Source organism: Tamandua tetradactyla, chromosome 2, assembly GCF_023851605.1.
Source record: "Tamandua tetradactyla isolate mTamTet1 chromosome 2, mTamTet1.pri, whole genome shotgun sequence".
Lineage (NCBI taxonomy): Eukaryota > Metazoa > Chordata > Mammalia > Pilosa > Myrmecophagidae > Tamandua > Tamandua tetradactyla.
In genome coordinates, this window is record NC_135328.1 from 93,441,918 (window position 1) to 93,455,003 (window position 13,086).

Sequence of the window (13,086 nt, forward strand, 5' to 3'; positions counted from 1 at the left end):
ACTTCTGTTACTGTGGTTTTCAGCTCTGTTTTTTTTTTTTTTTAATACATTCCATCTCTCTATTGATATTCTCTTTGTGTTCATCTGTTGTTTTACTGATTTCCTTTAGTTTTTTGAGCATGTCTTCGTTTAGATTTTTGAGCATATCTAGGACCTTTTTTTATTTTTTTAAGACTGTCTGTTATGGGTCAGATTCTGCTCCTCTTCATTGCTGGTTTTGAATGCTTTACTCTCCTTTGGCAGGGCCATCACTTCCTATTTCTTAATATGTTTTGTATTCTTTTCTTGAAACCTGGACATATGGATATTTTAATGTGTTATTGTTAGAACTTAGACTCTGAGGCATCTGTTCCTTAAGCTTCAATCTAATTAGCGTAATGACAGGGCTTTCCTTGAATTCCAGGAGATAATAACAACAAAAAACCTGACCTCTCCTTTCCCAGTCTTTGCAGATTTACTTGTACAAGTACTCTTCTTCAATACAAGTACTCTTCTCAGGGCTTATCCAAACAAAGAATTTAAAGACTAGCTCCAGGCTAAAGCATAGGGGTCTCCCTGTCCTTTCTGCCCTTGGATCTTGCCTTGGGCGTGTGTGTCCTAGGAATTCCCCCTTTTACATGGTTCTGAATGTTTCCTCTTCCCTAGGAAACAGTTTCCTTGTGGTCCTGGGCACTGCACTGTATATCCCACAGCTAGCAATTCCTTGTCCCAGGGAGCATGATTTGACTGCTCTCCCACAGAGAGTGCTGTGTGTGAACTGCCTTCTATGAGCAAGGCTAGTTCTGGGACAGTGAGTCCCTCAACCACCATCAGATGGATTGGGCCAGGCATGCTCCTATTTCTATGCATGAGGACTACCTTGCTGCCTGTGGAACCAGGACCAGGGCTTCATACAAGGAGTGTGGGCCAGCTCCATGCCTAGCCGGTGAGGTTGGGGGAGAGGGCCAGCCAGGGCACCATGAGTTTCTACTGCTTTTAAGTAGCCTTTTCTTGATCAGTTCTATCTTGTTACTACAGTCCTCTGTTTTCTGGAGCTTTTAGAGAGATACTTTGAGAGATGTTTCTAGGAGTTTTTGCTGGTTGTTCAAAGCTTCTGTGGGGGGATGGAGCTCTGAAGTATCTCACTTTTGATTGGAGCAGGTGCCTGCCATGTCATGTCATGTTGGTGAAATTTTTAAGCATATTCTAGAGCCAACTATCTCAGATTTCCTTGCAATTGTTGTTGTGTTAATTCTCATTCAGTTTATTGTTATTTGTTCAACTTTTATCAGTGATTCTGTTAAAAGGTACAGGTGCTGTTGAATCCTAAAATATTATATAGCTGTCTTTTACATGTGTTAACTATTTGGAAGAACATAGTGTTCAGTTTCTGAGTATCACTAATGCAATTTTAAAAACTTATTTTCCCATTTTTCTTTGCAGGTATTTGAAAACGCAATAGACCCTGGAGCTGTAGCAGACATTTTAGAAAGTAGGTATTCTAAAAAAAATGTTAGGAGCCTATTATGTGTAAGTCATAGATATAAAGTATTGAAGCTCAGGAAATAGATGTGGTCTGTTGAGAGAGATTTGAAAGTCTTCAGCACATAGGTTGTAATTAACTCTCCAGGGAGTGAGATAGTCCAGTGAGTGAGAAGAGAAAAGACCCAGCCACAGCTCTGAAGAATGTGAGTATTTAAGGGTAGACTAGAAAGAGGAGGATGAGGAGCATCCTCTAAAGGTTTCTACCCTAAGCTGTTTTCTAACTTATCAGGCTCAAATATATATATATATATTTTTTTTGAGCACTAACCATGTGTATTTCAAGGCAATTGAGTATAAGACATTTTCTCCTCAAAAATGATGCTTTTGGAATTTGGTCCTTCAAAAAACAGATACAGTACCCAAGTTGGTCTGCTGTATTTACAACATTGCCTTCCTGAAAGCAGGATGGTAAAGTGTCTCCCTGAGATGGGCCACATCTGTGAGATCCCAGATTCCCTGAAACCCCTGTGGTGGTTTGGAACTGTATGTACCTCCGAAAAACATGGTCTTAAAGTTAGTCCATTCCTGTGGGTATGAGCCCTTTGTAAATAAGACCTTTTGAGGAGATTCCTTTGTTAAGGTGTGACCCACCTCATTCAGGATGGGTCTTAATCCTATTATGGGAGTCCTTTATAAGAGAATGAAATGCAGACAGACAGAGAGGAAGCCATGGAAGCAAGAAGCTGAAATCAACAAACTGGGAAGAGAAGAAAGAGACTAGGGGATGCTTCCATGCACCTTGCCATGTGGCAGGAAAGCCAAGGATCACCAGCAGCCAGTCTTCAGGAAGAAAGCATGCATTGCCTTGATGGTGCCTTGAGGGACATTTTTCTTAGCTTGAGAACTGTAAGCTAATAAATTCCCATTGTTTAAACCAACCCATTTTCATGGTATTTGCTGGAGCAGCCAACCTAGGACACTAAGACAGCCCCTTTAAATCCAAAAGAAAAGTTCAGTGTTTCACATGATTATATAAGAATTGGATCTTTTCATTTCAGATTCCCAGTTAGCAACCCTGGGTGGTGGACTGAAGCATTAAAACACATGAGTACATCTTTTTAGGTCACCTATGAGAGGTTTACTCTGTCCTTGACATTTAATGCCAATATGAAGTATGTCATGCCATTCCAGCAGGCAATTAAAAGTTGTAGATATTTTATCAAGCATCCTAATTAACCTGTCATGTGGAAGAGTAGAATTTTTTAAATGAAGTATCTTGTGGGTAAGAGCACAGACCCTGGAGGCAGATTGCTTGGGTTTAAATCCAACTGTGTCACTCTGAAGTCCTCAGTCTTGCCTACATTATTGTACCTTCTTCTTTGAGACTCAGTTTCCTCATTTATAAAAATGGGGACAGTTACTACATTGGACTCAGGGGGCTCTGGTGAGAATAGTTGAATGTGAGGAATTTAGAGTCTGAAACAAATTAAATACTTAATTTTACCACTGGGTGATGACTGGTGTTTTAGTTTTCTAGGGCTGCCATCACAAAGTACCACAGCTTGGTGCCTTCAAACAACAGAAGTTTGTCTCACAGTTCTGGAGGCTAGAAGTCTGGCCTCTGTAGGGGAGAATCCTTCCTTGCCTCTTCCTAGCTTCTGTTGATTTTCTGGCAGTCCTTGGCATTCTTTGTCTTGTCACTGTAACACTTCAGTCTCTGCCTGGATCGTCACATGGTCTTAAGTCTGTGTGTCCAGATTTCCCTCTTTTAAGGACACCAGTCATATTGGATTAGTTTGGCTTTATTTTAATTAATCACATCTTCAAAGACCCTATTTCCAAATATGGTCCCATTCATGGGGCTGGGGATTAGATCTTGAACGTATCTTTTTTGGGAGATGCAATTCAACCCATAACAGCTGGCAAGAATATATTTCCCCTTCCCATTTTGGAAACCTAATATTGCAGACCGTCTTGGCGTTTAGTTCCTTGGCATTTAAAAGTTTGTTCTACATTTGAATGTTTTTGGTAAGTTTGCAAAGAAACAATTTTACTTTCATTGGTTCTTTTAAAATGTTTTCACTCTAATATAATTTTGTGTGAATTGTCCTTATTGATTTTTGTTGTGTTCGTTTATATTTTAAGTTATCTTTAAAATTTGAATTTTGTTCTTTCCTTATAGCCATTTTTCAATGGAGCACTTGAACTTGGGAAATCTAAAAAATGTTATATTTTTATATTTTAATGTGATTTGTATAGTCATATAGCACAGTGCTTTAAGCAATATAAAGCTTTGTATTTTAATGGATAATAATTGAATTTTGAATTTTTAAGATTCAATATTGTTGTTATTTCAGTGCTGTACACATACCCTTTTTTTTTTTTCCACATGGGCATTCACTGGGATTCTCATTCGAACATGAGAATTCTGCCTGCTGAGTCACCATGGCCTGCCTGATGTACAAACCCTTTTAAGAGAAAGCATTCCATCAGTTTTTTCAGTACTTTTCTGGAAGGAAAATACCGTTTTATAACTCTGTTATTATCACTTCCCACCCCTTAGTTTATTTGGTCTAGAAATACCTGAGTCATTGCTGATATGACTCATTGTTATTTCTTACTATTATTGATAAATCATGTAAATGGGACCTTATTGTACCTTCAAACTTAGCAATTAATAGAAAATTGTGAAGTTTTCCAAATTATTAAAATACTGTTTTTCCTTTCCAGGCTTCTTAACCAGGTTTGAGTTAATACAACTAGTACCTCCAGGTAATGTGCCAGTAAATGAATTTCTAAATTAGCTTTATTTAATCTTTAAAGGATTTTGGCATGACAGCATGGAAATGGTATTTTAAAGTTGTGCATTATATAACACACACATTTTCTTTTCTTTCTTTCTTTTCCAGTCTCTCTAATTTGCCCACTATCAGAAAAGTAACTCTATGAGTTTGGTGGCAATGAGCATAACTCAACAGGCTCTTTGACTTTCCATTTTTTTATCGCTTTATCTAATTATTAAATTTTTTTTTTTGAGTTCTGGCTGTGTTTCTTTCAAGTTTTAGGTTTTAGGTCAGTGTGTGTATACATTTTTGTGTATACATGTATGAGTGTGTAAAACCAAAATCCAGCCCTCTGTCTGTTTTTGTGTGTCCCATGAGCCAACAATGATTTTTTCCTTTTTTGAAAAATCGAGATATAATTCACATACTAAAAATCTACCATTTAAAGGTGTGCAATTCAGTGGTTTTTGGTATATTCACAAAGTTGTGCAGTCATCACCACAACCTAATCCCAGAGCTTTTTCATCATCCCAAAAAGAAGCAAGAAACTTTGTACCTGCTCTCCCAATTCCAGGTTACTGCTTAACTATTTCCTATCACTATGGATTTGTCTATTCTGGGCATTTCATGTAAATAGAATCATATAATATATGTCCTTTTGCGTCTGACTTCTCACTTAGCATATATTTTCAAGGTTCATCTACATTGTAGCATGTATTAATACTGCATTCTTTTAGGGATGAATACTATTCCAGTGTATGGATATACTCAGATGTTATTTGTACATTTATCTGTTGATGAACTTTGGGGCTATTTTCACTTTTTGGCTATGATGAACAATTCTGCTACAATCACTCATGAATAAGTTTAAAGTGTGTGGACAGTATATATACCCAGGAGTAGAATATGCTGGGTCATATGGAATTGCTAAACTTAATGTTTTGAGGCAATTCTAAATCGTTTTCATTTTTTACATTTTTTGAATGGTTAGAAAAAATTAAAAGAATAATAATATTTGGTGACATGTGAAAATAATATGAATTCAGATTTCACTGTCCATAAATAAGGTTTTATTGGCACACGGCCATGCTCATTAGTTTAGGCATTGTCTATGGCTGCTTTTGCACTGCACAGGGAGAATTGAATAGTATAGAACACATGGCGTGCAAAGCCTAAAACATTAACTATCTAGCCTTTTACAGAAAAAGTTCATGACCCCTGTCCTAGAATCATGGACTTTAGGGCCAAAACTGTTTGGTGGTGGGTTTACTGTGTGGGATGTCTTGAATGGCCCACAACCTAAGCTGGGGAGAGAGGGTAGGAATCTGCCACTTGGCACTGGAGAGGTCTCTCAGTGTGGTTGATGATCCAGTGTTTTTACAGTCATCTGCATATGAGAGGAGGGAGAAAAACGGAGGGAGATGGATTTAGGAGGAGAGACTGAGAGGGAGAAAGAGAGAGAGAGACTGAGGAAGAATGGGAAAAGAGAGAGGTGGTGGGAGAGAGAGGAAGAGAATAGGAGAGGAGGGGAGAAAGAGAACTTAAAACTCAAAGCATTTCTTGTCTCCTAATTATTTTCTGATCTTTATTATGCATTTCTGTTTTTCCCTTCCCCAAATGAAAATTAGGAAATCATATCCCAAGAAAACCCTTATTTAAATTTTAGCGAATATATTCCCTGATATTTCTCTGTGAATAGAACACATAGATAGGTAATTTTTACATAAATATGTAACGTTTTCTTCTGTTACTAGCTTACTCATTATATGTCACTATTGTATTTTCATTTCTGAAAGCATAAATCTCATCATTTTTAAGAGCTACAAGAAATGTAATTGATTTTTACTTACATGTTTTTATAGGTTTATGAATGGTATGAATATAATAATTTGAGTTTTCCTTTTCTACTCCACATTGTTACCTATAGTTTACTTATTTGTCATTTTCAATATCCTTACAAAATATCATTGATGTTGTTTATCTCTTAGGTTTTGTCTTTCATATCTTTATGAAATTTTTTTTTAGCATATTCAGAAAGAATAGAATTACTAGACTGAATTGTAGCTTGTAATCTAGGGAGAACTGCTCCCTAGGAGGTTTCCACTACTTCTCCGGCTTCAGATAGTGTACTAGGTGCCCATTCTCCATATCCTAACCAATCCTATTATACTTTAGATTTGTTGTGTTTAATTTATGAAGTATGTAATGATTTCTCAAAAGTTTTAAACTCTCTTGTGTCTCCTTTTTGGGTGTGATTTGTGATCATTTTAAGTTTGCATCTTAAAAATTCCATTTTTTCATATTATGATTTGTTCTCTTTCTTTCCTTTTGTATGAAGTGACTTTCATTGTCCTTTGGTTACTTGTAGAGTTATATCTGGCTGCTAACTTTGCATTTTTGTATGAATTCCTTATGTTTGGACTGAAGATTTCAATCAGTTATGCTTGATACATGTATTCCCCCTATTTTGTTTCATCATTTTGCTATTTCTTTTACTGTATTAATTTTTTTTCCTAACGTGCTTGAATTCTTCTGTCTTGCCTCTGATGAGATCTTCCATTTCTTCAAATAAAAACGTGTCTTCTTTTTACAATCTGGATTTACACACCATTTCATTTTCTTCTAGTGTTTTAAAGGAATAGTTTTTTATATTTAGCTCTCTGATCCATTTCTCATTTATGACTTTGTGTTATGACTTAATGGATCTAAACTATTTTCCACTTTTTTGGAATGTTTGTGCCAGGGGCAATTACTTATTATTTGTAAAATGTTATTACAGTTTAAAAAGTAAAATTCCAGATTTCCAGCTCTCATTTTACTTGGCATCACAATACTATTGGTACTTTCAACCACTCTCTCCTTTCTGAAACTCTCTCTCCCCTTACTTCTGTAACACAACCCCTTTCCAGATGTCTTTCTCCTTTTCTGTCCTTCTTTACTAGCCAGTAAATGTTAGATTTCCTCCACCTGCTGTCCCAGGTCTATCTTCTCTCCCTGTACTTTAGTTAACTTCACTCTACCCCATGTCTCTACTCTGAGCTCCATGTCCAAACAGCCACCTCACTGTCTGGCATCCACTCAAACGTACCTTTAGTTCAAAGTGAACCCAAGGTCACTGTATCCCTCAAACCCGAGCCTCTTCCAGGGCCTCATCCAGGCCAGAAACCTGGGAGACATCCTCAATATGCCCACTCCCTCACACTTCTGTCTCTTCTGCCCATACCCAGTCTTTCACCCAGTCCTTCAGATTTTAATACCTGATGAGTTCTGAAATTCATCTGTTTCTCTTCATCTCCATCACCAATAAAAATTACCATTGGTGATCTTTTTACTGAGTTAGGGCAACAGCCTCTTAATCTTTCTACATCCATTCTGGCCCTCTTAGACCGTAGTCACTTTGAAGCTAGAGTGGCATTTACTAATTGCACGTCTGTTCATGCCACCTCCTATCTCAACGCCTTCATTGGCTTAGCACTACTCTCAGGAGAAAGACAAAGAAGGCCACTAGGCCTGTCTGATCTGGCCCCTACCTTCCCCTCTAGCCTTATTCCATCCCACACTCCTCCTCTGCTTCCTCTGCTCAGTCACACTGGCCTTCTTCCCTCCATCTCAGGGCCTTTGCACGTACTATTTATCCTATCTGGTATTCTTCCTTTTCTTTCTTCCTAGTTGATTCATATATATCCTACAGTCTTCAATTCAAGAGTCACTTCATAGAAGCTTTCCCTGGCTTCTATTATAAATTCAATTTCCATATTACTGTCATTTTTAGCATGATGTACCCCCTCCTTTGTAATATCTCATCATAGTTGCAGTTTTTTATTTTCATGAATGTAGTCAGTTAAAGTAAAGTAATGGTAATTGATGCATTGTGATCTTTATTCTTACCCTGTGTTCAGATCTCACTAGTGGGTTTAGATGACCTGAGTGGGGTGTAAGCCCCTTGCTGGCAGTTATAGTAGTTGAGCTGAGAGGCAGTTCCCAGAGTGGTGTCTTAGGGATTTGTCAGGTCAGAGCTAAGTTAAAAGTCTCCAGTCTCCAAGGAGCATGGAAGAAGAAAGATTATAGCCTGGCAGGTTGCCTGAGCTAAAAGCCTCTGCCTGCTGTGATTATCTCTGGGCAGACAAAGGGCCTCAGTGGAGTGAAGTGGAGTTGACCCAAGAGTTTGTATTCCTTCTTCTGACTCTTGGTTCTTTGGCAGAGACGGTCCCTGGAAACAGATAAGAGTCCCAGTTTCATGGATCTAGGGATATGTCTTTACTTATTTGGATATGTCATTATTTTCGTAGGTAGACAGAAAAGAGGGAAGATCAGAGATGTCTCCTTCCTGCTTTTCAGAAAATCTCATTGAATGTTTTTCAGCCTAAAAACGACAGGCTAAAACCAGGGCATTGAGTATTTTTCCATGTTATTTTTTTCTTATTTGACCCAATTTTATGTTCAAACATATATCACTGCTACCAGCAAGTTTTATAATAAAATAGAAGCATACTCATTTTGGTCTTATTTCATTTTACATGAAATTAAAAAAAAAATTACCCAATACTTGAGTATTCCCACTGTAAAAATTTTAACTAACTCAAAAAAATACAGTATAAAAAAATCAAAGGCCTCATTCATCATCAACGCCTGACAGCTATTCATTCTTTACAATTTCTTGTGTATCTTTTTAGACTGTTCTTAATATATTTAGTATATTATAGTATATATTCCTAAATATACAATTGCAAATATACACATGTTCTGCAATTGGTTTTTTTTTTAGAAATCATTCCATTCTACATATGCAATCAGTAATTCTTAACATCATCACATAGATGCATGATCATCATTTCTTAGTACATTTGCATCGATTTAGGAAAAGAACTGTCAAAACAACAGAAAAAGATATAGAATGCTAATATAGAGAAAAAAATAAAAATAATAATAAAAAAGACACAAACAAACAAACAAACAAACAAAAAACTATAGCTCAGATGCAGCTTCATTCAGTGTTTTAACATGATTACTTTACAATTAGGTATTATTGTGCTGTCCATTTTTGAGTTTTTGTATCTAGTCCTGTTGCACAGTCTGTATCCCTTTGCAATTGCTTTTTAAAATTAATATATCTTGGACTGCAATGTGTTTTTCATGTGGCCAGAAATCTCTCTTTGAGAAAGTTATTGGAAAACAGTCATGATGGAGAATATTCAAGCTAGATGTGTGAATACTGGTCATAACTTAGAAGTTAATCGGATGCAAAGAGGGGCTTTATTCAAACTTGTTTTCCTCATGTCTATAGTCTTTCAATTTCGGATTATAATTTTAGTGGGAGTTGAATTGCTCAAGATAATTTTGCTGAGCTTCAAGTGCATTGCGGGTAACTCATTAACTTATTCAACGTATGTTCGTGGAGGGTATACTCAGCATGGCCCTACGCTATGCCAGTCTTCCTGGATGGCATCGGTGGTACCAGGCATGTGGTGACAGCTGTGTGTCTCCTTGAGCCACTGGCCCATGAGCTGGCTAATTGGATTAAAAACAATTTGCTCAAAGTCTCATGCAGACTGCACTGTGGGGTCAGATGGGCCCCATCTGGGTCCTCATGGACCAATTGTTCATTGGCTAAATAGTTAACTTCTTATTTTGCTATCGATTATTACTTTATTTTGATTTTTTTCCTCAGCACTTTCAAGCTCATTTATATAGTCAAAGCACATATTATGACCATAAAGTTAATAATACAGGCATCTCAGATTTGCATAATGCTTTACTGCTAAAGAATGAGGAAGTCCAGTGATTTTTGCTTGGAAGAAATAAAGATGCCTGCCTCGGGTTCTTTAGTCTATGAAAGTGGGAAAAAATGAATGAACACAGGGGGGCAGCATAATCTTCTTCAACAGTGAGCTTGGTGTTTTCTTTTCATTAATTTTTTTTTCATTAATCTTTTAAAATAAATTCCTCCACTTTAGGGTAAATCATATATATTCAGTCCAGTTGTAAAATGTTATATTAGCAGACACCCATTCACTTTTGATTTTATGCCTTGATGGTGAGGTTTACCAGGCATCAGCAAGAAGGAAAGCCAGCCTCAGGTAATCTAATTTTGAATTCCTCCTTTGCCATTCATTAGACTTATGCCATCAGACAAATCCTAAGCATTCAGAGCCTCTGTTTCCTTATCTGTCAAAAAGGGAATCAAAGGAGAAAATCCCATATCTGGAAACACATTGCCAAAACTGATATGCTCTATAAGTGTTAAGCATTTTTCTAACTGATATAGTTATTACAATAAATATTTCTCTTTGAAGTCTCGTTGTTCCCTTTCTGGGGGGAAGGTTGTTCAGTGATACCACTGATGATGTCACTATCTGGGCCATTAGTCTGTTAAGAACACTGAGTTCTTTCAGACACTTTGCTTGGTTTATGAGTCTGGCTCCGTCTGTGAATATGTTTATTTATTATTTATAACCTAAGATCTTGCTGTAACATTCCCCTGGTGTGCTGACGTTTTCACACTGCGTGGCAGTTTGGGATCTCCAGAAAATGACCTGGATGGGAGAGATTGTATGGAGAAGCTTCCATACAATCCTTTATTTTTCTAACCCTCTTTCAGTCCATTTTTATTGCTCTAATTCCAGAGATAGTGGATGAGCTCGCTTCCAATCCTTGGCCTTTTATTCTTATCTTAACTCTTGCTAAATATAGGAGTGATGATTCAACAGCTGTCATTTTGAATGCAGTGCTAAGAACTGGCCGAAGTCATATAGGAGGAAAAAGGGAATGCCTAATGTGTAGAGAGCATCATATCGTGCTTCTAGGTGTTTTTTCCCAGTAAGAACACATTGACACAGATGCCATTCATGGAGACCACAGTGGGGCTGGGGCTGCTGTAGGGCTCGGGTCATGGCAGGTAATGGCAGGCACTCTGCTCTGTATTTTTTTTTTTTTTTTTTTTGGCATGGGCAGGTTCTGGGAATCGAACCTGGGTCTCTGGCATGGCAGGTGAGAATTCTGCCACCTTTGCACCAGCCTGTGCTCTGTACTTTACATCTACTTCTTGTTTACCCTACACTAGCCTTAAGGGGTAGGTCCCATAAATGATTTTTACATTTTCTGGAAGAGGGAACTGAGGGTCAGGAGTTTACATAATTTGTTCAAGGTCACATAGCTGGTAAATGGTAGAGGAGGAATTTGAACCTGGCTCTGTCTGACCCTAGAACATGAGTTCTTACCCGCTATCCTATGGGCCTCAATTGCGAGTTGTGTTTTGTCTCTAGTGATGGGTGGGGACATTGTCACATCACTTCCTATCTTCAGGGAGCACTTCAGAGACCCCCGAATGGAAGAAGAGTCTGTCTTGAGCCAGGAGAGGTGGGGAGGCCACACACGTCATGGAGCTTTGGGAAAGGAGGCCAGGATATGATGAATAAATGATGCAGAAGGCTGATCTTAGAATTACACCCACCTTCCCACCTGCCTCCCCACCCTCTGCTCACACTCTTTACCTGCAGTGATTCACTCACATATAACTTGCTTCCTTTCATTCATGGTACTTATCAGAACTTTGTATAATTTAATAATTTGTATAATTGTTTAATTCCTGTCTCCTCAAATAGACTGTAAGCTCCAGGAGGCCAGGAATTGTATCCATCTTGCTCGCTAGTATACATACAGTTCATAGAACTCCTGGCACATAGTAAGTGCTCAGGGGATATTTGTTGACTGTAGGAATGAAAATAAATTATTGAAAATTGGTGAATAATAAGAATTGGAAAAGATTTTAGCGAACATTTGGTCTATCTCCTCCTGCCCTCCCCCCCCCTTTTTTTTTTTTTACAGTTTTGGAAATTGAGTCTTCAAGAGGGTAACTAATTTTACTGAGTAGCTAAGAAAGCAGGCACATAAATAAGTTATCTCATTTTAATCTTCATAGTTCATTTATTTGAGAAGCATTTATCAATTACCTGCCATGTACTAGCCACTGTGCCACAGGCTTGGGACCAGTTACCACTCTTGTGAATGTCATTGAGATCCAACTTTGAAATGTCTGTCTTTGATGATATCCCAAGCAGCCTGTGAAAGATGCTGATGATGTAGCCTTTCTCAGGTGTTCTGGTCTTGGCTGTTCCTGCGCTGGTTGGGCTGCCCTAGGCCCCACCCCTTTCTAGGGACACTCCTGCCAGAGATAAAATAATGAACAGGACAGAGTCCCTACTTTCATGGAACATTCATGGAGCAGACCATAAATATGTGAACAAAATATCAGCTAGTGATGAATATTATGTTGAAAGTAAAACAGGATCATGTGATAGGGGCTGGCAGGAAAGGGATACTTCTTTAGGTTCGGTTGTCTTTCTGTTGAGATAACATTTTAAATAAGACCTGTCATTCGACAGGAGGGAGCCATGCAAGGATCTGGCAGAGGAATATTACAGAGAGAAGAGTAGGGCAGAGCTCTGAGGTCGAGGTGAGCTTGGTGTGTGGAGGACAATAAGAAGGGCTGTGATGACACAGAACGATCAGTGGGGAGAATGACATAAAGAGAGGCAATTAGGTGAAGTAAAGAGAGACCATTAAAGGCCTGATTGCATAGACTCTTGAAAACTAGAATTTTATTCTCATATGGCGGGAAGACTTTGGGAGGATTGTAAGCAGGTGAAAGACAATTTCTAAAGTCCTATGAGAGGTGGTGGTGGCTTGGACCAAGTTGATAGTTGTAAAGATGGAGGGAGGAGGCAGATTTTAAATTTATTTTGAAGATAGGATCAACAGAGCTTACTAAAGGATTGATGCTAGGAATGAGAGAAAGAATAGACTCAAGGATGCATCCTAGGTTTTTGGCTTCAGCTGCTGG

The 13,086-nt window shown here is 38.1% G+C and overlaps 1 protein-coding gene across 6 annotated transcripts in view; it reads left to right on the forward strand.

Annotated features, from left to right (window-relative positions):
• The window catches only part of SPATA6L (spermatogenesis associated 6 like), a 100,966-nt gene that overhangs the window by 13,603 nt on the left and 74,277 nt on the right, over nucleotides 1-13,086 (forward strand). For all 6 annotated transcript variants that reach the window (XR_013170465.1, XR_013170466.1, XM_077148277.1 and 3 more), the window contains 2 exons: nucleotides 1,423-1,471; nucleotides 4,195-4,236. Coding sequence is in view for 4 of the 6 variants with exons in the window: in XM_077148277.1 (XP_077004392.1) it covers nucleotides 1,423-1,471; nucleotides 4,195-4,236 (91 nt within the window). In the remaining 2 variants the exon portion in view is untranslated. The remainder of the gene's footprint in view (nucleotides 1-1,422; nucleotides 1,472-4,194; nucleotides 4,237-13,086) is intronic.